This window comes from Polistes fuscatus, unplaced genomic scaffold (genome assembly GCF_010416935.1).
Source record: "Polistes fuscatus isolate 324 unplaced genomic scaffold, CU_Pfus_HIC Scaffold10, whole genome shotgun sequence".
Taxonomy (NCBI): Eukaryota; Metazoa; Arthropoda; class Insecta; order Hymenoptera; family Vespidae; genus Polistes; species Polistes fuscatus.
In genome coordinates, this window is record NW_025112998.1 from 1,956,499 (window position 1) to 1,983,646 (window position 27,148).

The following is a 27,148-nucleotide window of genomic DNA, read 5'->3' on the forward strand; positions in this document are numbered from 1 at the left end:
GATATTAAAGGTGTATAACGTGTGTATTTAGATTATTATCGTAATTGAGATACAATTTTGAAAACGTTATTATGAAAAGAACATTAATTTGTGTTAATTGATTCGTTTTTTTTTTTTTTTTATTTCTTTTTATATTTTGTTTTCATCTTTTTTCCTAGCTCGTTTTTGTTTACAACGTGTTTATTAAATATGAAATGGTTTTTCTAAAGAAATTCAAAGAAATGAATCTAAAGACTGAAAAAGAGATAGAGCGAGAGAGAGAGAGAGAGAATCGAGTGTATATATTTAAAAGTTGTAATTAGTCATAATATTAAATTCAAGCAACATCAACGTTTTACCGTTCGGTTATGCGACTTATTAAGCCTTGACGTCTCATTAACGATGTTACCAGTGTCCCAGTTTACTAATTACGCAATGTAAAAAACACGCTAGAGACAACCTGATTATATTTCTTTCACGTTGTTACTTGTTCACATTTCGAAATGGTAGATGATAGTCAACTGGTTCACATCGTCAAAACGACCGTATGAAACGTAACGATCGGTGCGTTTGAAACTCAAAACGGAATACGCGAAAATGCAAACGAACCATCACTGGCAATCGGCCGTTTCAAAAGTGGTTGATACCGAATTTCCTATCTTCGCGTTTCTCGTTCCGACGCGTATTTGATTTGACTGGATATTTGAATGTTACCAAAAAAAAAAGATAAAAAAAAAAAAAGAAGAAGTAAAAAGAGAAAGGGAAAAAAAAGATATAAAAGGGGGAATGAAATGCGTTTCTAAACTAAAATTTTGTTTATTATCTTTTTACTAACCTTTAAGAAGTCATATTGATACTTTGTCAAATCTCTAATTTATTTTCTCTTTCAAATTTCAACATAAATTACTTTTTAAAAACGATTATATTATATATATATTTTAAATCGAATTAATTATATCAGTATTAGTATATGATCAATATATTACTGTTATTGTTAAATTTATATACGAAATTCCATTTATTGATCGGTTAATTTCGTAGTATAATAATATTAAGAGTTTCCCTCGCGAGAATGGTATCAGTCATGATCAAGTTATCGGACTTTGGTCTTCTCTACTTCCAAATGGCATCATCGGGTATATATTTACATGGATAAGTTTTAACGAGCATGCAAGTTCAATGTTGATAAGTTAACGCCACTTTGTCACGATCTAACTATCATCTTTAGTACTCGCAATTGTAGATCGTTACCTATCATTCTCTATATTTTTAACATCATGAAAACTGAGTAAACGAGTGATCGAGTAAGTTAGTTATCTAGAATGAAAAATAGTAAAAAAGGAGAGAGAGAAATAGAGAGAAAGAGAATGTCATGATTAATGGAGATTGGTTAGGCTTTGACTGGATTCGAATTCCTCGAGAATTACGGCCTACGAGATTCTCGCATCTAATAAATGGAATTTGCAACGCATATGTCTACGATCGTTAACGAGTTTTTTTTCCATGTTACGTCAGACATTTATTTAATAAAATCTCTTTCAAGGTGATTTCAGCTATACGTAAGAAAATATTCACATTCATTCTTCCTTCGTAAAAATGATTAATACGAATGCTAGGTATATTTTATTGTCCCATAATTTCTTTCCTCGTCACGTTATGCGTGTATACTTTGGCATCCTTTATTTTGTCCTATTTCTTTGTAAAAAAAATAAAAAGTAACAATATATATATATATATATATATTTCCATTAGTATTTATTTTATTTAACTGTTTAATCCTGTTTTCTCGGAATAGGAGAAAACATGTATATGGAAGAAAAATCAATTGGAAAGGTTGTACAAAATAGTAACTTAAGTATAGTATCGTTCAGTTCTTGTTTACAAGGTTTTTCACGAAAAACCGAAGAGAACGTTGTTTTCCGTCTCTATCTATTCCTTTCGATCACGGATCCGTAATTCAATTAATTTCATCGGGATTGCTACGGCGGCTTTCTGTTGTCCCTAGCCAGGAAACGCATCTCTCGTTACATTATTCACAGGGAATGGGTATCTGTGTGATTCTATTTGTGTGTGTGTATGTGTGTGTGTGTGTGTGTGTGTATGTGTGTACCGAAGCATAGTAGTGCGCGCGAGCTTCGAATTCCATGGACGATCGAATCTAGCCAAGGTAATCTGCCAGATGGACGATTTCTGCAGGATTGCACGCGACCTCCGACTCGAAATAATCCTACGGGGTACTAGCACGGTACTAGTTTCGAGCGAATTAAGAACATTCTACGAAGTAGAATTTCCTCCTTTAAGATTTTCCAAGGCGAACGTAAATTCTTTTCGTTGATTAATTTAAGCATAAAATGAAATTCGAAGAAGGAAAGAAAGCAAAGAAAGTGAGTTTAATGGATAAAGTAATAGTTCGGTTATAAAGCTAATGCGAATAAAGCTGATAAACAAATTTTTCTAACGATAACAACGATTAATTAATTAGACTGGATTTTTTCGAACGAATGAAGAAGAATAGTTTTTACGACGAACCGTTCGTTTTCTTTTCTTTCGATTAATCTTAGCAGCATAAAATGAAATTAGAGAAAAGTAAAAAGTTTAATCGATAGATAGTTTTATTTAAACGATAATATATTCGTATCAGGTAAATATCCTTTATTTTTATTAGTCGAATATAACTCGTATAATTTGTTGCGATATAAAAACATTTAATAGATTAAATAAACCTGTTATTTGTGTTAAACAAATTGTTGTCTTATTTTGAGGTTTGTAGTTTAGGTTGCAATATAATTTGCTTCTCCTTCTACCTAAATATATATATATATATATTTATAGATATAGGCATGGAATACAGGTCAGTTCCTCAGCGATATCAAGAGGAACGTTTTGGTCTGTGGAACGGAACCACAAGTGCTTCCTGAGTCCTGACCCTAACCTCGTGGTTAGTTCTCTAGATAACTCACTAGCTAACGTTACTGTGTGAATGTCACATCTCAAATACGTCGACGTTAGCCTTGATTCCCTTGAGAATCTCTTTCTCTCTCTCTCTCCCTCTAATGTAATTCTAATCTAAGCGATGAGAGAAAATCAAGGGAGTTTGATTGGTCGTTCGATTAACTTTAGAATATATTGGCATAGTATATAAGATAGTTCCTTAGTTCATATAATTTTCATCATCCATTTTTCTTGAATACTTTTTCTTTTTCTTTTTGGTTTGTGGGTGGGCGGGGGCGGGGGTGGGGGGTACATTGACACCGTCGAAAAGTACCACGGCTAGCATATCCTGACGAAGGTGAGGGGGTCACGAGAGTTGATTAATCTCTACAATATTTAAGGAGCATACCAAGCAAAAAACCTTTCGGGTCGAGTTTTACGTAGATAGCTTCCTCCCCGGCATAAATCCCTCCGGTTAATCCCCTGTTTGCATCAGGCCGACCTACTCTCTATCTCCCTCTAGACCAACCCATTTTCTCCTACTTTCCACTCTCCCTCTTTTTCTACTTACTAAAGAAAAAATGGAGGATGTTTTTAGGTAGTAAGACAAGCACGTTCCAAGGATCACAGGGAACAGTTAATTGCGTTACTAATAACGAAGGATAAAAATAATTTATTGTACTTCTGTAGTTAACTTTTGTCATTCGGTGGAATAGAGATTAATCGATATAATATGTACATTATTAATTATTATATGATAGAATGAGGAAAAGTATCTTCTTTATATATTAATTTTTATGTATATTTTGTTAAAAAGATTCAATACTTATAATGATGAATTTGTTCTTCGAGTTAAAGAATCTTTCGTAACAAATACGATACCGAAATTTAATATATCTGATTTATTGTCTTTGAATATTTGATTTATTTTGTTCATTTTGTGCATCGAGTATATCGATCGATCTGATACAAATAAGTATACAATAATTGACGTTAAGTTTTAATGTTAATAATAATAAAAAGAGAAAACAAGAGTAGGAGGAATTGTAGTTTTGTTAAAGACCGGCAATTGAATCGGCAAATGGTACAAATAAGTATCCGTAAAGAGAGTTGGTAAATTTATCGTTGAATCGTTGATTCGTTCGTTCGTTCGTTCGTTCGGACGTTCGTTGAAAAACTATGAAAAGTAATAGTTTACTTTTACTCAACTCGATTTGAAGCTTTACGCCGGTTGTTCGAGTAGTGTATTATAGCTAAGAGCAAGCGGAATTCTACTTGCATTTCCTCGGGACTACTATAGTTCCTTCGATTTACTGAACGAGCTCAGGCTCGTGGGATTTCGCAAGGCTTTAAAATGAGAGACCTACACAGCCCGAGCAAAACATAGTCATGAGAATTACTTGCAATGTTACGCTTTGACTGCGCTACAAATACGCTCGTTTTTCTCTTCCCTCTTTACTCTTATTATTCTTTTCTCTTGTTTCCACCTTTAAAGTGCTTTAAGCTTTCAATTCCTTTGACTGAGATAAACTCTTCCAAGAAATTCCCGAAAAGAAATATTCACTTTTACATTCTGAAATTTGTTGAAATATTGACCAACCTTTTTTTAGACGACTGATGGTTATTGCTAGACCGTCTTCTCGTTTCCACATTAATTTTGGCATCGGATATCCATCAGCTTTACACGTCAACGTGATGTTTTGATTTTCTCGTACAGCCACTGTACTCTCTGTCGATAACGAGTCTAATATGTTTGGTGGTACTGAAATGATACGTGGTATTGAATGTTAAAGAATTATTTCATTGTATTTGTCTTTAGATATTTCATCGATGATGAAAATTGGGTGTCCGAAATGATCATACTCGTACTACGTATACAAATTTGTGAATACTTCTAATTTTTAAATGAAACATTTTTGTATATTAATTTTTCAGACACCCATTATGTAATATACATTATTAAAAACTTACCAACGACTTGTAAAAATCCTACTTGACTCATCATAGGATTAGTGTTAACTTGGCACATGTAGTATCCTCTGTCGTCCTGTTGAACTCCGCTGATGTGCAATAGCCACGTATTTTGATTTTCGTGCGACACCGTGAACCTTGGTATTTTGACGACCATGTGTTTGTGTACCGTCAATAGCATTTGTCTACCGACGTGCAGCCATGCAACCTTTAAAGAAACAAACGAAATATTCTTTTTATAAGTTGTTGCATTTTTATAGAAAATATTGAATCGCGAAAAATATTTGTTCTTTTCTTGTATTTCAAATGAAAGGGTTTTCAAAAAGAAACGAATTAATGTTACACAACCCAATGTGATTTCATTTTATTACAAATTTCTAATTAATTTCTTAAGAAAGGTGTTATACTTAAAGATACAATTAATTAATCAAAGTTCTAAAGTGTGATCATTCAATTTATTTGGCTCGGTGCATAAACGAATGCATTTTCGTCGAGTACTGTTCTTATTTCTTTCTCTTTTAAAACGTTCATGTCTTTATCTTCTCGTTCCTTTTTCCTTTCTTCATACCATCATTCTGTTTCCCTCTCATGCACATTTTCAGTAGGTTCGATCTTTATTCATTTCTGACCCAAGATCGTCTGATAAAGAGAAACCATCAGGAACCGTTTGTTTGTCTTTTACCTAAACAAGCCTTGCGTCATTCAAGTACTCTCAAATTGAAACTCTCTCTCTCTCTCTTTATCTCTCTCGTTCTCTTATCGTTTACACACATACACACTCATACGATGGACGCATACTAAACAATGAACCCTACCAACACTGAACAACAAAGACCGATCGGTCCTTAAGTCTGTTACAGTTTGTTACTTTTGATGATAAAGGAAAATGTTAAACAAAGTAAACTAAAGTTGATTGATTTACATATGAATTATTAATTTGTCAAATATAATTAACTATAAGCATTTTAATTATATCATATATAGAAGTATGTGATACAAAGATATCTGTAATGCATTACATCGTGATTAGAATTCCTCTTTAATTATCTAACAGGTAAGACGTCACACACCTGTGTTAGAATTAATGTAAATCGCGGAAGGAATTGGTGGCGCCGAGAGTTTGGGAAGATAGAAATTTTCAGAATGAATGTTGAAGAAGTTCTCTTTAAATAGACAGACACATCAACTGACACTTTCTAACGAATAGTTAAGAGAGAAGATGGATGATAGGAAAGGACCCTAAGCACTTGGGATCTTATAACGAAATTTCCTTTTGAAACCTCGAAAATTTCACACAACCTCATCAGAAGCTCTCCTGCTTTAGTTTCCATGCACTTTTGAAAGCTTCAAACATACGTCTGTGTTCGAAGATTCTCTTTCCCTTTCCACCCCTCTCCCCTCCTTTAACTACCCCTTCTCCCCTTGGGCCCCTCACCCCTATCTTTCACACTATCTGTCTTTCACTCTATCGTCTTACTTCTCTTCTCTTCTCTTCTCTTCTCTTCTCTTTTGCATGATGCTTCGCGAAAGAAAAACGACGATTTAACTTTCTGAAAGTTTCTATACTAGGAGAGCTTAAAGTTTCTTGAGAGAAAGAAAGAGAGAGAGATAGAGAGAGAGTGAGAATGAGAGATAGATAGAGAAAGAGAAGACGAGATTACACTATCATCGCAAAAGTTTAACCGTTAAGGGTCTGAGCTTGTCTCAACGAATGACGATTTTCTGCAAGCGTCTTTGCAAACCGTGTTTCCATCTTTATTTTCTTTTATTTTTACTTATTTTTTCTTTTTTTTTTTTATATATTACAAATCGATTTCAACGCGTCGTTAAACAATATTAATTAATAAGTATCATTTTTCTAGACTGAATTAATTCGTTAAAAATGATTTTCATGACTAGTTCGTACTTAAATAATTATCGTAAAATAATCTACGTTTATTTAACGTTATGAAATTTTTTTGTTTTGTTTTTTTTTTTTTTTTTATTTGCCATACCGAACACGTTTCGCGTAGAACAACAGTCGAGATATTTGATTTTTTTCCCCGTGCAGGTATGTAAGTAATATTACATATACACGTCAGTGTGGAGTCCGACTTTAAAAGGAAATAAATGACCTCCCGATAAAATAAAGCTTCGCGAGATGAAATAGATGTAGAGAACGATTTGGTCCAGAACCGATAGCACAGTGACATAAGCCGATTTGTCATCGCTTGTGACAAAGCCGCACGTTCCGGATAAATCCAATACGTCCTACTAGCGAGGCGTATTAAGGAAACAGCAAATTGTAGTGTCGAGTTTATCCGAATGTTCGAGTATCGATTGACGTTTTAGTCCTATCGCGATAAAAAGCGAAACAAAATTTTTTGTTTTTTCTTTTTTTCTCTTTCTCTCTCTAAAACTTTCCCCCTCGGTTTTTTTTTATTTTGTATCTTGTATTTTACACGTTTTTTTTTTATCATTATTATGGTATTATATCGTATCGTACATCAGGTACACATTAGGTATCAATTTTTAAGACAAAGAAAACAAAAGAGAAAAATTGTTTGATACATTGTGTACAAAAAATCTTGTATATATATATATTCGGAATAAATTATACGAAGAATAATTTTAGATTAGAGGAAACAATATTTCATATTGGTTGGACATTGATGATTTATGAATTAAAGATCGTATTAAATTCACGTCAAAGTTTGATTATTCCATTGTATCGCTAAAAGTATCTAGAATCTCTCTAAAATCGAGGAATATATTTATGAAAAAAATTTGGAATTTTTTATTCGACAAACAAAATACCACCTCTCTCTTAAATACACGTAAAATATGTGCAGGAATTCAATTTGTTTAGTTCATCGATCATCGATGTTTACCGATATGAAGTAACTGTTTTTTAGGGGAGAGGATTTGATTTAATATTATGATAAAGAGAGGTGAAATTGAATATAATATCTATTTAGAGAGGATGCACGTCGTACTCATTAAAATTTTACATAAAAAAAGAAGAAAAATCAATTAACGACGAGCCCTATAGTTTATGAATATATTGTTTTGTTATACTTTTTTTTGTTTTGTTTTTTTTCCATTTAAAAGACAGTTTAATGTCGTATATGGAAGGGAATTCGTCTTGAAGTCGAACGAAAATGATGATTTACGATGTAACAGGGAAATTGCCTAGTGAAAGAACGAAATATTTCGGAAGACGATAAATCATTCTCGAAACGATCGCGGATGTGTAGCGTAAGTACGTCCGATAGTGATATGGTGCACGGTATAAAGCGATTTGTCAATGATTTTGACAAAGCTGCACGGATGGGAGAGAACCGATATGACTCTCCCTATCTATGTTGCATTTCAAGGAGGTCACACTTCATTATCGGCTTACGCAATGATTCATTCCGAATAGTATATCGAAATTTTCAACGTTAGCGTACGAATTTATACAATTTTCAAGATACGTATGTATGTAGTTTTTTGTTTCTTTTGTTTCTTTTATTACAAATTTTGAAAAAACGAATACATTCGTTTAATATAATATTAAAAATATTTAATAATAATATAGAGGGGAGGGAGGGGTATCTTGTAAACGGTTTTTGGATCGTATAACTTCACATTTGACATTTCTTGCGTGCGTTTGAAAGGTAACATATTATAGAATAATTGATTAAAAATAAATTGAATTTTTCTTATATTCCCTCTATTCGAATGTAACCTAGATTAATTATTTTTTGTATTATTCGAGTGGGGAAGAAATGAAAAGATGATGGTCGTATCGTATCGAGCAACTTTGATAGGAACATAATACTAATATCACAGATATAGAATCGATGTTGAGAATAGAGGAAACAAGATGGCTTTAAGAAATTACCATTGGTATTCTCGCGGGATACTAGAATAGCAGAAAAGTCTCCCGAAGGGAATGAAATTAAAGTTCAAAGCGGGCTACTACTCCTTATTGTGGAGAATCATGTTTGATGGGCCACCAAGAAAGCAGCAGGAGGATGAAAGAGAGGAACACTCGGTAGTCTACGATTCTATGTATATATATATATATGGGTAGGTGTAGTATTATATTGGCCTTAAACGGTCTCAAGGAAAAGCTCCCGCCGGTTGCAAGCTCGATTGAAATCCCTGGCAGTGGTTCAAAGCCCGGCCTTAAACTGCTGTGCGACGGTAATGCAAACTGCTTTTATATTAGGCGCGAAATACCGTCGCGATGAGGGCCAAGCCGTTTTTACGCTACAATAAGTTGCAATTAAAGTATTATGATTCTAAACGTCTTTAGTTTTCTCTCTCTCTCTATATATATATATATAGATATACACGTATTGTATAATATTAAGAGAACAGTATATATTACGTATATCTATCTATATAAATAAAATCGTATGATTCAGTTAATTCGTTAAATAATTAGTTTTCATGCGAAATAACTCTAAAGGGGTATTTAGGTATAGTAAATTTTATTAATTAATTCAAACTAGTTGTTTTTTGGGAAATAATTAGGTAATATATATATATTAATAATTATTTATATAATTTATTTATTATATATATTAAATTATTTATATATATTATATATTATATATTAAAATTAATTATATAAGTAGGTAATATATATATGCATTATTTCCTTCTCTTTTTATTTATTATTATTTGTTCGTAGCTTTTTCTTTTTTTATTTTTCATAAATTTTTCTTAGTAAGAACGTTTTTCTACTCGTGATATGATAACAGCCGACGAGACATCGACACTGATTTTGAGATTGGGTTGTTACCGGTGATATCGAAGTCCTGTTAGGGTTGGAAATTCCAAAGATAATAGGAAAAGCTAAAGCATAGTTGCCAACTTCAACAAGGAAGGATATCCTGCGTGTACAGCACTTTCGAAGTACCACGTAGGAAATGCCATTACAGCAAGATGTCGGACTTTGGCACAAGCTGCAACCGTTTGTTCGTTGGTCATTCTCAATAGCTTTAACTTGTTTCACATCCTACCACGAAATTAGCATTAGGTTTATAAGATATATCTTCACGATTCGCGTTTAAGAGAATATATGAACTTTTATATTAAATTGTTACAATCATTTTTTATATTCATATTATTTATTATTAACCAACGAATGTTTTACCAATTGGATTTCTCTTTCGAGATTTTTTCCGTGCACAAATGCATATTTATTTTCTTTTTTATAGAAAACAGGTAAACACCAACGAGACCCGAGTAAAAGAATTTCTTTTTCCTAGCATTTCTTGCATAATGCATATGCTTTGCATATTTTATTTGTCATGCGTACGAATAATAATGTCAGTGCATTAGGGCACATTTATAAACATTTTATCAATTACAATACAGTAATTATAAACCGTAGATGTAACATGTTAAGTAATACAATTGGAATATACATGTGTATATATATACATATGTTGTATGTATTGTATAATAAATATAGAAATTGCATAACTTATTTAAAAAATATTTCTGCCGGGGAAAATCGATCATTTATTATTAATGACATTTATAGATAACAAATAAATCGTTAAACCGTATAATATTATACGTTACAATGAATAATATTTCTTTGTTTATGAATAATGTAAATGAAAATAAATTTTAATGAAAAGAACGGTAAGTTCTGTTGTTATTTTTTTGCGCGTTATCATTTTATTATTTTTTTTTTTTAAAGGATAACAAATTTGCATATCGTTCATTAATATTTATTTAAAAAAGAAAAAAAAGCAAACAAGTAATTTCCATTAATACTAACAACTTTCTATCTTAATTCTCGTATTTGAATTTCCCTTCGATAAAATGATTCGTTCTTGCAGAAATAATTGCATGCTACAATAATTGGAGAAAAAAATCAAATAATACATGTATATATATATATATATAAGTATAGCGTTCATTAACATTTATTTATTTATCGATATAATGTTCATGAATATTAACAAATTCTTATGGCAATTCAAATGATTGCGATAAATGACAAAATTTGTTAATAAACTTAAAATACGCGTACGATATACGTCATAACGATATTATTGAAAATTTTTAAATTAAATAAATAGAAAAAATAAGAAGTATAAAACGGCAACTAAATTCAGACAATATAAAAATAAAAACAGAAGGTTACTTCGATTGGTACGAGTTACAAAAAAAAAAGAAAGAAAAAAAAGGAAAGCTTTTAATTGGCCATTAATTTGTGGTAATGAATCGATCGATAAATATAAAAAAAGAAAAAAAGATTCGCGCTAAGTGTGAATAATTTCGTACGTTCGACCTTGTAGATTATCGAAGTAGGAAAAATGTGTTATTTTTAACATAGGAAACCCGTTTGATTGGAAACCTTCAAAAGTCGCGTTTTCATCGTTTTAACGAACGCGCGAATGGGAAAATAATTCCAAAGTTTATCGCGTCCCTGTCGTTGAAAAATTCATTTTATTTTCTTTTCTTTTCTTTTTGTGTCTCTGTGTGTGTGTTCTTATTAATATTAATATTATTTTTTTGTTCAACAACGACAATAATAAGTCGTTCGTTCGGTGGTTTTGGGTTCAGCCAGCACTCGAGGCGGCGAACGCTACTCGACGAATTCGCGGAACTCTGGCGGGGTTAGGCAATTAATTATTAAATTTATTTGCTAATTAGGTAATTACCAAGCGCACTCGAGTGTGCCGCCTGAAGTTCGAGAACTCCTCCCACTTCTTCCATTTAAACCCCTTACCTACCCCCTTCCCACTCCCCCCTCACAATCTTCACCCCGTCCACACATGGGTGGGCCAATGGTCTCGGGCTGAACTATGCGACCAAATATCTTCACCTAACTTAAATCATCCAACTAGACTAGTTCAATATGGTCTCCGAAAATGTACATATCGAATTAGATGATTATTTTTATTTGCTTTCAAATCAAACTAGTAATACATTTTTTTTTATATATGCAATTTATCTTTAGATGTGCAATAGGAGAACACTCTGATAACTTTGAACACTAATTAAACTTTATCATCATTCATCGAGGATGAATTAATTAATGCGAATATTATGTATAATGATTGGAGCCAAGTGTGGTTCGTATGAATCAATTAAAATCGATTGCTTTCAATGAGTTCGCAAAGGTAACTAACTAAGAAAACATATTCTATTACTTGCAATGAAGTGACGAGGAATGGGATGGACTGATTTCCCATTGGTCGTGACCGTGTTCAATTTCTTATGCATAATTTTGAAATATGCGTATTATCCTTCAATGTTCTTGCTTTAGTTGGTCGAAAATATTCTTTGTCTCGGTTGTTATTTAATAATTTTTCTTTTTTTATATATACAGTATATTGTTGAATGAAACGAGTAATGTTATTTTTTTATAAACAATTATACGTCTTGCTTTTTTTCTTTTCTGTTTTTTTTTTCTGTTCGTTTTTTTTTGAATATAATTCATATAATTATTTAAAGGAATGATTGAAATTCTTAGCGACAACACGTAATCAAGATGAAGTAATTTTGTTAATGAAAATACGAGTGGAATTGCGTGAAGGTTTTTATCGTAATTGTATTGGAATCGTTTCAATCAATATAAATACGATTAGTACAAGAAAATAAATTCATTTAATTTCTTATTTCCTTCCTCTCTTTCTCTTTCTCGTTTCTTGATTCCTGATTTGATTTATTTCATTTAAATGTACCTACTTCGAAAAGAAACGAGGCGAGGTGAAAGCAACGCGCGTTTATTTATTCTCGTTTTATGTGTACAGAGTTAAGTAATTAATATTAGATTGTGAAACAAAAATGTGTTATCATTATTTTGAAATTATTTCGAATGAATGAATTATTGGTTAACATTTTTACACAACAATTTTGGTTTAACAAGTGTCTTATAATTTAATATTTACACAAATTTATCTAACAGTTTTGAATAGTTTTACTCGATAAACGGAATAAGTTATCGTACGAAAGTAAATTGATATAAAAGTGTCATTATTCAATTCTGTTCTTTAGTTTAGTTTCCTTTCATTTTGAACTTATTTGATTTAGTTTGGACATAAATAGAAGAAGAAGAAAGAAGAAGAAGAAGAAGAAGAAGACACCACTCGTGTCTCCATGAAATAAAAGCAATGTTTCTTCGTTAGCGTCAGGGTTGCATCGCGTTAAGTAATTAGCGTGTTCCTCTTTGAAAAGCAACTGCTTGCATTTTACCGGTTGCTGTTTAAACAAGAATTTCGTTTCTCTCTCTCTTTCTTTGCAAAAGTAAAAGAAAGAAAGTACAAGAAGAAGAAGAAGATGAATTAGTTTTCTTATTTCTTACTTGCTTTTTCTGTCGGCTATTCCTAATTAAAGAGAAAGCAAATAATCATCGTTGCATCTCATTGAAAAATTGTGCATTTCGCGAGATCATATTGATCTAGAAGTTTCACGTAAATCGGATCGATTAACTTATCGAAAATATCGAACAATTAAAAGGTTGTTTTATATCGTGGCCATTTCAGTCTTACTTAAGGAATTCGATTGAAATTTCGGAACACGAAACTAAGCCGTCGAACTACAACGTCGAACGTTCTTTGATCAAATTTCTCAAATGATTTGAACGTGATGAAAGGATTGCTTTAACGCATCGATTGTTCATTTAGACCTAACTTTACCTTCGATCCCATTGTTCGTTCTATTCTTTCTAGTTCGATTTCATTATTTTTTTTTTGCGTTTAAAACAAAACGTTAGGTTTAATGGTTAAGTATGATACCAACTGCATTTCGTATGTACCAAGTAATAGAACTTTTTCTTCAGACTTGGAACGTTCGTTACGTTCGTTAGACTATCTCTAGAAAAAGAGTTTGTGGAAAGTCACGTAGGTCCTTTCTACTCGTTGAATAATGAAATCTGCGAGAAAATGGAGAAAATTGCGTGGTTTCTTTTGGGACCTACGCTATGCTTTCTTTTTTCGGGGACCATCTTAACGAGATAGACAGGAAAACGAAAAAAGAAAGAAATATAAAAGGGAAAAAAGGGAAAGCTTTGGGTTATCAAAAGCTCTACTTAGGATTTTCTGCTGGTTCGATCAAAGAGTGCATTGAATGAACGAAAGATAAAAAAAAAAAAACCCTTTTTCTATTTATAGTCTTGTCTTCTTTTCTTCCTTTTCTTTTGCGAAAGCAAACGTGCGGTATAAGTTATATTCCTTTTTTCTTATTTTTTTCAAAATAGATTATTTATTTTAATCAATATCTTGGAAATTTTGTTTTCTATTTAAACAAAAAAAAAACGTGTATACATATATATATATACACTTCAATTAATTATTAATTATGTCAATGTTATATTAAGATATGTATGTAATATTTTGCAAGAATTTATCGTCGAAGGTAAGCCTTACACGTATTTAATTATGTGCACGTGTATGTAGGACGTGTATATATATATAGCATATACGAGAATCTACTCCGCTCTTTCGTAAACACGTTGTTCCCATTTAGCAAAGCAGAGGTGCTCAATTAAAATCAATTATGGACTTAGAAAATAGAGAAGGCTCATCTATCACCGTGTAAATCATTATTTGTCTTTATCCTTTTTTTTTAATTATTATTCTTACTTGCTTATGGGGGGGGTGGGGTATGAAAAAATAAATAAGATAAAAAGGAAAAAGCAGAAGATAAGAAGAAGAAGAAAAAGAAAAAGGAAAAAAGAAAAGAAGAAAAATAAGCAAAGCAAACGAACGACGTTGTTCGTAACTTCCGATGAAGTTCGTGGATTTTCCATCGTTCGATCTACCCATTCCCCTATCTATCTCTTTCACTCTATTTTAACGGCAAAGGTATACTCGTTTCACTCGAAAAACTGCATCGCTCGTTACGTTTACCGATCTATGTATATACATATATATATATATATATATATATATATGTATATGTATATATCTGCGTGTGTAGAAGTATATAGATGTGTATGTAACGTTGATCGTCCGCTTGCAGTCTACAGTCGCATCCCAGTCAGTTCCCTTTCGGGACAACTGATGCATTTCCAATACCGCTTGCATAACAGTGCTTCTCAATACCAACGTTGTGCGATCGTTAAGCTTCCCACCGGTTCGCGAGTTACGATAACGACACCGACGTTATTTTTTAACGCTTTTACGTTTTGTTACGTATAGGAAATAGTGCAAGATGTTTTTTTCAATTGTTCCCGGAACAAGTACTACAACGCGTGAGATTAAGATATTCTTATTAAAATAAAACGTTAATGATTATATATTATTTCGTAATTTGTACATGGTTGGGTAAAAACGAGAAGTGTTTGTTGAAATTGAAAAAAATGAATTAGATATGGCCCGCGCTTGTTATCTTTTATGCATTTTTTCTACGTGCGTTTACAAAAAATTAAAAAAACAATCACACAGTCGCTCACATATGAAATAAATATAATGTCCTATGCAGGATTACGAAGTCCACGTACGTATGCCATAAACGAAAAATGTAGATTTTTCAAAATTAAATTGTTAATTATATAATATTTTATTTTCGTGACATTACTTCCTGTACTTCTGTATTCCTCATATGAAATTAACATGAATTGCTAAAAAAAATAATATCTTTCATTTCTGTAACTTTGAACACGAAATTTGTGTGCGTAAGAAATCTATATGAATCTAATATTAAATTAAAAAAAATAATATAATTACGATTATTGCAAGTTTTAATTGTTACATTTCGACAATTATACTTAATATCGTTGTTAGTTATTGTGCAATTACTAAATACAAATTGTTAATTATCATTCATATTAATATTCGAATTTCGGGCAGATGTATATTTTGGAAAATCAATTCTAAATGATTTTGCATTATCATCAATATCAATTAGAATAGAATGAAACTTTAACGAATTCCCTACTATCCATGATAGACACCAATGAGAGACACCATCGTTGAGTTTTCATATGATATTTTTTTTCTAATTATGTTGCACAAAACATACATTTAGGCTACCGGTCAATAAACGTAATAAAGTTAACTAAGTAATGTGTTAATTGATAAATTTACGATATATCGTTGTAAGAAGAAAAATGAAAAAAGAAAAAAGAAAATATTTGAATAATATACTTGATCTTACATAATTTATTTGGATTACCTTGTAAGTACCGAGGTTTTTAACGACACAAGGTAGACTGACGTCCCTTCCAAGTGCAACGGTGACGTTGGGTATTGGTTCGGCAAACATCGGTGGTTCTGAGAGTGCTGCGCAAAGGAAAATAAAAGAGAATCGATTAGTATAGAACGTCGTCGTCGTAGTAGTACTACGATTACGTGTTTCGAGTATACGAATAAAAAAGAATTTTCAGTTCTACTACGATCCGCAATATTCCTATGGGGGTTTTTCTTTCGATCTCGTTTAAAACGTCGATATTTTTGTTCTTTATTTTCTTCAAATAAAATCTTCCTCTACGTATTTGCTTTCAATGTTTAATAACTGTACATTTTTAAAAAGTACACGATAATTTTTATTGCTACTCCTATAATATTAAATATAGTATAATTAATTAATTTCCATATATCCATTTTCTTTAATTCTTTCTTTTTCTTTTTTCTTCGATATAATATATAAAATATAATGTGCGATTGTAATCTATTACCAGTAAAAAAGAATTTAAAATAATATCTGACGTAAGAAAAAAGAAAAAGATATACGAATCTATGTAATTCGCGTAAATATAACCATCGAGTCATTTTCTCATGAAATTCATTTAAATTCAAGCTGGCGTATTTCCAGTTGCGTTGCTCGAAATTTATAGACGCAGCGATAATTGAAGTGAATCGATGTGAAATCGTCCCATGCAGTCGAAAGAGTAGTAACGACGAGGGGGTGGGGTTGGATTGGGGGTGGTAGAATACGATGGGTGAAACAGTGGGAGTGGGGAAAGGTCTGAAGAAGGTTGATAGGGAGGAAGGGATGGAACAGGGAACAAGGAGGAGAGGCCATAATCGAAAAGACGACATCGTCCTTTGCACAAAAGGATCGAGATGGGCTTTCGAGCACGCTAGAACGGAAGATGGAAACGTCCCGTAAGGCGGAACAATTGCTTCGAGCTACCTTAAAGGCTAATCAAAGGGGTTGAGGGTTAAAGCAAGCAAGCATCTTCTTGATCGAACGTTAGAACCTAGACGTTGACGTTAATTTTTTTTGGGGGGAGGGGGAGGATTTTTTGATTTTTTCTGGGTCTTTGTCTTGGTCTTAATATATAATAAAAATAAGTTCAATAATTTCTTAATACATTTTCTTATAAAGAAATTATTTTTTAATATTCGACAAATGATTCGTATATTTTATATAAATCTTTAAGGATAAAATAAATTATTCTAAATTATTCTAATATGGGGTGAATTAAAATGTAGCATCAAGTAGAAGAAACTTTATTGTTCTAGAAATATCTACGAAGAATATAGACGAGTTTCTTGTAAGAACGGTATCGATGGAAAATGATTGTGCTATAGAGAACTGACTACTCATTTCAAAATTCCAAACATACTAAAGATTCACTCGCATAGTCTCTCACACGAGACTAGAGACGATCATCTTGGCTATTGTCTTAAACGACTCCTTTTGCTGGCCATCGAGTATCCTTCAGATGTCTGAAGTCGGGCTGATCATTTGCATGGAGCAATTTGGAGCAGCCCTTCCGTTGCTTCGTTGCTTTCATTATCGAAATTTCAAACCAAGCTTTATCGATCCAACCCAAAGCTTTCAATTTGTCTACAAGTATGTTTGAATAGTATACACGTGTAGTTCATTTTCTCTTTCATATTACCGAACGTACGATTAGTCATGTGAAAATTAATTTTTTTAATATATTATTTATAATTATTATTTAATATGTGATATTATACTAATGATAAGTATTAAATAGATTGGATTTCAAATTTATCATATATTGAAAATTTAACAAAAGTATATTATTTGGCTTATAATAAAAATTCATTTATCAGGATATTATTAACTATTATTATAATAAACTTTGATTAGTTTAATTGATTAATAAGAATTTTTATATACTAACTAGTTACTAATATAAGTTTTCATTAGTTAATACCTGATAGAACGGATTTCGGATATTTCTCGTAACGTATAACTACTTACTATGTGAAGTATGCATGAACGTTAGTAATTTTGTTAGGATTATTACTCCAATGTTGTTAGTTAAATTCCTAAATGAAAAGATAATTTATTTATTGATACTTTTAATTAAAATTCGCTTTCATTACGTGATTATTAATAATTATCCAAATTGGTATGTTGAATATATTCATAAATGTACATACATTTAAAAGTCAGTGCGCGATCACGTGATACGATAACGTGGTGCAATCACGTGGTACGTTGTCACATCGGTGCAAGATGTCATCCGTAAAGTGAGGTTATGTATTGATTGGTTGTTGTGTTTCATCTTTCTCATGTTTTAAAATGAATAATATGTTTAATACGTGCAAGAAAAAGTTTAGTAATTGTTTGTTAAATAAAAAAAATGTAAAACTCTTGAAGTACACTATTTTTATTAGAGGATAATATAGAAAACTGTTGGAAAGGAATTAAAGAAGAAAAGCTAATTCTAACCAAAATTTTATTGCATTATAGACGTGTAAGTCGTTTTGATGTATTGGAAATAGGAAGTGTTTAGCGAATAATCAGAAAATCTAATAATCAAATATTATATTACTTGGATGTAAAAGAAATATTTGATGTCATTGAAGGAGCTTGCAAAGCGATTGGACATGAAGGTTATAATTGACTACGATTAGAAACAGGTAGAAAATGTGCCAATATTATTCTAGAAAAATTATTTTATTTGTTTTGATACGCAAAGTATGCATTAGTAAAAGTTTTAACCAGAGAAGCGGTTTGTATCGATATTAATTTTAAATAATCAATTAAATAGGCATCATTAAGTAAATTTTATTGAAATAAGACAGACCGATAGGAAATGTAACAAAATATTGACGTATCAAAATCACCCGACAAGTTTATTTTAACTCGGGTTTTAAAATCAAAACTATCCGCTGTGATAAGCTTATAAAATTTGTTAGATAGTTCTAACATATAAGGTTTCATGCGTATTGCATTAGAAATAATGATAAATGATTTTTGTTAATTTAATTATAAGAGAATGCGAGTCACTATGCGCAGAGCTTAAAATTATCAATTTGAAGAACTATATGTAGAATTTGAGTATATAAGAATATCCAAATAGGGTCATATTTAAAATATAACTTGGATTTGGTTCAGTATTGCTATCAGTATCAGTCCCTAAATGATGGTGCATGTTGTTACGGAAGAAATGCATAATTACTTCCTATAATAAGATATTTTTTAAGTTTAAGCTATCTATTTATATGGTTATTTACTTTTATATTGTGCTTTTTAATTTTTTATTTTAAAATAAAATAAATATTTTATTTGATTTAGCTTTTTATTTTTCTTCTAACAATTTTCCATAATATTCTTTAGTTAAAACCCTATAATTTAGGTGGTTCACATTTTCATTACTTAATAAATTATTTATAAACTTGCTCCTAAAAATGCAATAAGATGATTTACTTTAAAACTAAAATCAATCAATACGTAAATAGTATCCCCTCATTTGAAATTAGGTCAACTACTGGGAACCCAGGTATTTTAGGTATTCCGGGTACCTGAGTACTTAATTATATATATATTGAGATACAAAAAAAACACAAACAAGTAAATCTAAAATTTCGCTTTCAACACTTAACACGAATACACTTGTAATTCTAAAAGTAAATAATAAATCGATTATTATTCAAGAGAATATTAAAATATTTAATCGAGATCATTTAAACGTGTAACGCGATGCATGGAATAGTAGTAGTGAGTGAAATGAACAACCCCTTTCTCGTCAACAGTTAATGAATAACATTTTGTTAAAATAAAAAGAAAAATGAGAAAGAATTTAGCTATCATTGTAGTCTTCTTTCATGGAGTTCTTTTCGTATAAATCAACGTCAAGAGAAATACAGAGAGAGAGAGAGAGAAAAAGAGAAAGAGAGAGAGAGAGAGGGTGGGGAGGAGGGGTTACTCTATTCTTTCCTTTTTTTTCTTTCTTCTTTCTTCACAGTGCTTTACGAGAGAAGAACTCTCGTTCGATCGTGGTTGTAAAGTTTCTCAGCTTTACGAGAAAATGATATAAGGATCAAATTTATATGGTGCTAAGTCTTTCCTCTTGTCTTTTTTTCTTCTTCTACTTTCATATTTTTCTTTTCTCTCTCTCTCTCTCTTTATTTTTCTTTTTCCTTTCTCTCTCTCTCTTCCCCCACCCCCGCCTTTTAAATCACTTAATCGAAAGTCTCTCGTTATTTTCTCGCTTTTTCTTGAGAGAGAAAGAGAGAAAGAGAGAAAGTTACCTATATCGCATAAACTTCGATCTCAGGGAAATGGTCGAGACGATAAAATTCGCAGATTCCTGACGATAAAATTCTAAACGGGTGCTCGTTAACCATCCATCCAAACTTTCGACAAAGATAAATCTTTCGTAGTAGTGTATATATAGTGCAGAGAGGCTATAGTCGAAAAGGATTTATCGAATTTTCACGAGAAAGGTAAAAAACAAAAAAAAAAAAGGAAAGGATTGCTAGTTCTAGTTCGCTTACTCGTTGCTTGTCTTTCTTGTCTTTGAAAAAGGAAATAGAAGAAGAACAAGAAGAAGAAGAAGAAGAACAAGAAGAAGAAATAGAAGAAGAAGAAGAAGAAGAAGAGGAAGGGAAAAAAAAAGATAAAGTTAATTTCCAGTTAGTGCTCTCCAATTTCTTTTTCTTCTTACGATTGCTCCTCCCTTTTTTCTTTTTCGAATTTAAAAAGTAAAATTTATAGGAAACAAACCACTGTACTTGTTACGTTTCGGATGGAAAAAAATTGCACATTTTTTAAAATTTACATTCAACGATGGTAATAGTTGATTATCGTATAATTAACTCGTAAGAAAATTTAGATTTAAAACGAAGAAGTAGATGACACTAATCGGGAGGACTATATATATATATTATTCTAATTTATTTATAATATACAAAAAATTGTTTTTTTTTTTTGGTATCTATTTCATACACACACACACACACACACACACATATATATATATATATATATATAAATACATATTACAATATGTAAATAGAATTTGAATTCCAACGTGATATAATATATAAATAAGAAAACGTTTGAGCACACACACAACTAGAGTTTGAAAATATAAATTAGTTCATTGACTGTGTGTGTGTGTGTGTGTGGCGGTAGTAAACGTTCGTGCCGTGTTTCTCAGTAATGTTGAATTTTTATCGGTCAACGGGGATGGTCGACGAAGAGTTCACATAGCGTTCACGACGTTACGTTTTATCGTCAGTGAGTCTGACTGAAAGGAGTGGCTTGCTAGCTTGCTTACTAACTTATATTTGCTTGCTTGCTTGCTTAACTCGAGGTCGAGCTAGGTAATTTTAACAACATTAGTAAGCAGTGTCTCAGTTTAGTCACAGTCGTGACGCGACTCTCGTGCCGGTCAGAACTGTCGATAACAGTCAACTTTTCTCATTCGTTTTTTACTTTTTGCTTTACGATTCTATAAGCATTCGAATAAAAAAAAAAAAAGAAGAAAAAAAAACGAGAAACGGGTCGCTCAACGAAATTAATTAATATAAATTTTGTTAATTAATTCACACACACACACACACACACACACATGTTTATATATTAAAGATATTTATCTCATTGATATTACTAAAGATAAAATATAATTACAGTTTATAATTAGTTCATCGAGTTAACAACGATAATCAATAGTGCCTCTCTGTATTATATATGTTGTATCGTCGAAATGATTCATTCCCGAATAATATATAACTATAATATCGATAATACAAAGTGTACGTTAACGATTTCCATTAATAAAATAAATCAGAAATCGATTGATGTTTTCGTCAAAGTATTACTTGGGATTAGTGAAAGGATAGTAGAATAACATTTAGAAAACGTGCTTGAATTCTCCACGAGGGAAAGGTTTTATCGAGAAAATCGTACGTGGAAACAAGTCAAATACGATTGCAATCGATTGATTAAACGGTAAAACAACTATAGAAATGTATTACTTCAAAATGGATATTTCGAATAGGGGATTCATCATTGTGTCATCATTGTGTTCTTTTTTTTCTGTTGCATCATGTTATTAAGTATTGTGTATACGTTATTATTATCCAGGGTGGCGCAAACGTTACTCAACGATTTAGAAACTCTTTCCTTCTTTTCTTTTTTTTTTCTTTTGAAATAAAAATATTACAGAGATTTCATTTCTTTGATAACATTATTTTGTTCTTTTTTGCATTGATATAGCCTCAAACGAGTCACCCTGTATATTATTATCGTTTTGTCTTATTAATATTGTTTTTTCCTTCGTAATTTTTGTCATCACTTGACTGTGAAGATTTCTTTAAAAAATTATGTTGCCGAAATAAAACGATGACGAGTATACTAGTCATAAAATAAAGTATGTACAGCTGCTACAAAATTTAATGAAGCTGTTATCAAATGACTGTCGTATTTCTTTCTAAAATTTGTTATTACGAAATTTGATGTATTTACTTAATTTAAACGTATACCACGAATACGAAAGAAAATAAGATATCTATTATTTGGAAAAGTGATTAGTTGGCAAATTGAATTGGTTGTTGTTGCATGATACTGAATTACAATACGTAATTCCACTTTACAAGTTGAACACGAATATCTTTATTCTTTTCGAATATTATTTTCATTTAAAATGATAACATCTTCGTGGAGTGTGACGAGTATACTTAATAATCGCAGCTAATCGGTTAACAAATCTATCATTTTTAATTTCCCTACAGGTCCTCGTCAAATGTCCTAAATTATCAAATTTCTTCTTACATTTTTAGATATTTACCAACACTTTATTAAAACAATATATGTTCATATAACTAGATACAAAAATCAATCACATTTTTCAACATTTTTATATTTCTATCGATGAAATTTGAAAGAGGCTTTTACTCATTGTTTTGTCGTCGGTCGCAAAATTTCTTTGGATCGCTATTTGTTTTAATTATCTAACGAAAGGCTTAATTAATTAACGTAATCACTCTATTCTCGTTTTCTCTCTCTCTCTCTCTCTCTCTCTCTCTCTGTCTCTCTCACTTTTATCCGATTACGATATAAATCCCTCCCGACGAAAATTCTCTCATCGAATTTGCTCGATATTAAACGATCAAGCTTTCAAATGGTAATTTCTAATCAGCTACATCGTATTACATACATTTTATCATAATATTTTATTATTATTATTATTATTATGATTATTGTTATGTTACGTACAGTTTAAAATAATTTGCTTTTTATATAATAGCTGAATTTACACGTATATATATATATATATACTTAAAATAAAAGTTATCACTCTCGTACTTTCACATGTGTCACTTCCTTTCTTTTTTACATTTTTTAATATTTTTTTATCCTTTCTGTGTGCTTTATCATCGGGTGGTTATTTTCACACGTAACATATGTAACAACCACAACACCAGATATCAACCGAGCTTATTTTTTATTATTCATTTCCGACAAATTACTTTACTTTCCTGTTCTAACTTTGGGTAGTATGAAAGTTTTGAGACCTCTTCCGTAAGTAAATTTTGTCTTGCTTGATAAAAAGAAAAAGATTTTTATAAATATATCCCTCTTGTAAGATAAGATAATTATTAAAATCGACGATTAAATTTTGAAAGATAATTTTTCCTTTTTTTATTACGAACGAAAATAAATTTAACTTCGCAGTCATAAGTTTGCTAATTATTCCTAACAATTGCAAATAATTTATTTCACTGATTAATTTCTCATTCGGTTTATTTTTAAATATCACTAGACGTAAACTCGAGAAATAATTTATTGAATTAGACGATTTACGAGATTTATAAATAAAGTTGAATAAATTCACACGTTAGTTTACGAGTAAACGATAAGAAGATTAGATTAGAAAATTCTTATTTGAAAGTGTATATTTATACATATAGTTTTATCTATATTAAATCCTAATCTAATCTAATATAATCCTCTCTATCTATATCTATATTTTATGTAATCTAATGTAACCATTTTGTAGATATCTATATAAGATATATTTTATACTTAACGACTGGGGTTTATTGATAAATCTAAATCATCAAGTTTGTATTTCTAATTAGTGTGTAAGAAACAGGAGAAGCACAAAGGTGAACGAAGTACTATTTCGATGGTGACAGCATCTGAAGAAGAATAATGTGCAAGTTTTCGTTAAATAACTTAAGTTGACATTGCAGTTAAATAATGTTTCTATTCTGGACTTGTACTGATAACACTGATAACGCTGACCTCATTGTTACAAGAAAAAAATATTGAAAAAGAAGTATAAATGTTTATACACGGTAGTGAACGTATTAGTTGTTCTCTATGGATACTAGAGAAAGGAACTAATATTCTATCTCGATATATAAATTATTACATTGAATACTATTGGAATATATGATCAATGGAAATAATTATAAAAGAAGGAAACAATATAAATTAGTTTCGTGAAGAGAAGAAAATTCGAAGAAATAATTCGATCGCAATGTCATGGCGTTGTGGGAAAATTAGCCTAATCATACTTATCATTTCGATCGGTTGTCTCTACCTACTTGCATTTTACTTCGATTTGAGTATAAGAAATGTTCTCGACTTCAAAGTCAACCAAAGATTTTTTCCATACCAATTGGACAGTAACAGGACGTTCAAGACGATCCTATTTTGGAATGGAATGTTTGATCATAAAGATTTTTATTTCGGCCATGGTGATATTTTCAAATCTTGTCAAGTGAACGATTGTTACGCAACTTATCATAGATCTTATTTTGATGTCGATACGTATGACGCTATATTATTTCATGGTGTCGAATTAGATAGGCAAGATTTGCCTGATAAAAGAGCTTATAATCAACATTATATTTTTGTTAATTTGGAAAGTCCAGAAAATAGGCCAATCAAAGATGAATATTTCGATATATATTTTAATAATACGATGACTTATCGATTGGATAGTGATATTCTATGGGCTTATGGAATTGTTCGCGACATAAAAACTGATAAGATTGTGGCACCTTCTAATCATGTCTTTTGGGATCTTCCTGATAAAGATGATAGCAGTGACAAATTGTCTACCACGTCACAGTTAAAAGGTTTTTTCAATATTTATATATTTTAATTTACAAAATTCTTAATTTTAATTAAATTAGATAGAAATAATGAGAAGAGAAAGTCGCTTCATTTTTGAATGCACAAATATTGCATTTCGAGATTGCCATCGTAAATATTACTTATCTCAACTGTTTGAACATTTTTAACTTATAACGTTTTAATAATTTTTTATTACGTCTAAATTATTCTCTTCCACGTGTTATAAACGTTCTCTTCAAAGTAATATAAAATATGAAATATCGAGTACATTAAAAACAAATCTATAAAATTATCATACAATTGAAATTGAAAATAATTAACGCGTAACGTTGTAAATGTTATATATTGGAATTCATATGAAAGTATAATATAATATATCGATTTTATATAACTTTATGACAGAAAAAAATAAATAAAAAGAACAATTAAATGAGTAAAATTATCATCCAATTCAAATGAATTCGTCATACTTGTTTTAAATTTAATAAATAAATCATTGAATATTTTCTAATCCTTTGAATTGGAATCAATCGTAGATGTTACAAAAATTGCAAGTAAAAATAAGGAAATAGCTTGGTTGGTGAGCAATTGTCAAGCTAAAAGTGGGCGTTGGAACTACGTAAAAGAATTATCAAAGTATATAAACGTTGATATATATGGATATTGTGGTGATGATAATACGTGTCCATTATCACGTGATTGTTTCTACGACGTATTCGAACCGCAATATTACTTTTATCTCTCCTTCGAAAATTCATTGTGTCAGGATTACGTCACGGAGAAGCTTTATAAAGCATTGAGGTAATGCGAACGAATTATTGAAATTTATATTCTTTCTTTTTTATTTCTACAGAGAATATTTTTAATTAGCCATGACACATAGATTATAGTTTAATTGGATGTACCATAATTTGTTTCTTTTAACATTTCTCTGCATTAAAATTCGAATAACTGCACTTATATATATAATACAAATTACAAATTAGTTTCTTAAGAACCGACAGATTTTAATCTCGAATAAGACTGTTAAATTATATTAATTTTGTATTAATTTGATTAATGTTTCATGGCTTCAAAATTTATTTATTAATCAATAATGTATCATCATTATTCCTTCGACTTTTTCTCTCTTCTTTCTTATTTCACAGATACAACATAGTGCCAATCGTTTACGGAGGAGCAAATTACAGCCGATTCGCCCCACCAAATTCATACATTAATACATTAGATTACGATAGTCCAGAAAAATTAGCCGAATATTTAAAACGACTTATTAATTATCCAAACGAATATCGACAATATTTTCGATGGAAGACACGTTATCGTATAGAAGATGCAATTTCTAAAGCCGCTTGCAATCTTTGCAAATTTCTTCATACCAAAAACAAAACTAATAAATACGTACAATTATCAGATTGGTATAGCTTTAACAAATGTCCATTACAAAGATTATTAAATAACAAAAATTACATGACAAAAGTGCTCTTTAATGAAAAACAAAGTTTAGATAAAATGTGATCACCATGACGGATAAGTTAAATTTATAAAAAAAAAAATAGTATTGAATAATTAATATAGATTATAATTGTTATTCTTATGATTACAATTAAGATGCTATGAAATATGCAGTATTTTTTGATCTCATCGTTTCTATATTCTATAAAATAATATCTTGCAATTAAAATCTTCTTCTTAATTATTCCTTTATTGTTTCCTCCCTTCCAAATATTTTTAACGATCGACAAAGATACATTTATTCGTGTAAACAGTGATGGATAAACGGTTTGATGGAAGGTTTGCAGGACAGAATGTGTACACCCATAGGTACCTGGTATATACACTCGTTTTATCAAGCTACTAAATCCTACTATAGTCATCCTGTTTGCACGAATTAAACCGTTATCGAATCTGCAGGGACGGAAAGAGAAAGATAGAGAGAAAGAGAGACACAGAGACACAAAGAGAGAGAGAGAGAGAGAGAATTCGGAATGCAAATGCAGATGAGGACAAACATTACGATCGAACACGT

At 30.9% G+C, this 27,148-nt stretch overlaps 2 protein-coding genes across 16 annotated transcripts in view; one reads left to right on the forward strand and one right to left on the reverse strand.

The window, feature by feature from the left end:
- The window catches only part of LOC122526003 (lachesin-like), a 217,462-nt gene that overhangs the window by 40,528 nt on the left and 149,786 nt on the right, over positions 1 to 27,148 (reverse strand). For all 7 annotated transcript variants that reach the window (XM_043649074.1, XM_043649072.1, XM_043649071.1 and 4 more), the window contains 3 exons: positions 15,994 to 16,100; positions 4,882 to 5,089; positions 4,511 to 4,672 (listed from right to left, as the gene is read on the reverse strand). In XM_043649074.1, the coding sequence (XP_043505009.1) occupies positions 4,511 to 4,672; positions 4,882 to 5,089; positions 15,994 to 16,100 (477 nt within the window). The remainder of the gene's footprint in view (positions 1 to 4,510; positions 4,673 to 4,881; positions 5,090 to 15,993; positions 16,101 to 27,148) is intronic.
- LOC122526004 (alpha-(1,3)-fucosyltransferase C-like) lies at positions 18,249 to 26,803 on the forward strand. 9 transcript variants are annotated; one of them, XM_043649080.1, is made up of 5 exons: positions 21,587 to 21,981; positions 23,530 to 23,553; positions 24,114 to 25,121; positions 25,656 to 25,920; positions 26,268 to 26,803. In XM_043649080.1, exons 3-5 carry the CDS (start codon positions 24,518 to 24,520, stop codon positions 26,635 to 26,637), a joined length of 1,239 nt encoding a protein of 412 aa, XP_043505015.1. In that variant the 5' UTR covers positions 21,587 to 21,981; positions 23,530 to 23,553; positions 24,114 to 24,517; the 3' UTR covers positions 26,638 to 26,803. The 9 variants fall into 9 exon arrangements, with proteins under 9 accessions (XP_043505020.1, XP_043505015.1, XP_043505016.1 ...); XM_043649081.1 differs by having other exon boundaries at positions 24,128 to 25,121; XM_043649085.1 differs by lacking the exons at positions 21,587 to 21,981; positions 23,530 to 23,553 and adding an exon at positions 18,249 to 18,662 and having other exon boundaries at positions 24,128 to 25,121.

Excerpts from the sequence above, each read along its gene's own strand:
- LOC122526004 (XM_043649085.1), top strand. The coding sequence starts at position 24,518 with ATGTCATGGCGTTGTGGGAAAATTAGCCTAATCATACTTATCATTTCG. Across the intron at positions 25,122-25,655 it reads TACCACGTCACAGTTAAAAG|ATGTTACAAAAATTGCAAGT; the intron begins GTTTTTTCAATA and ends AATCAATCGTAG. Across the intron at positions 25,921-26,267 it reads AAGCTTTATAAAGCATTGAG|ATACAACATAGTGCCAATCG; the intron begins GTAATGCGAACG and ends CTTATTTCACAG.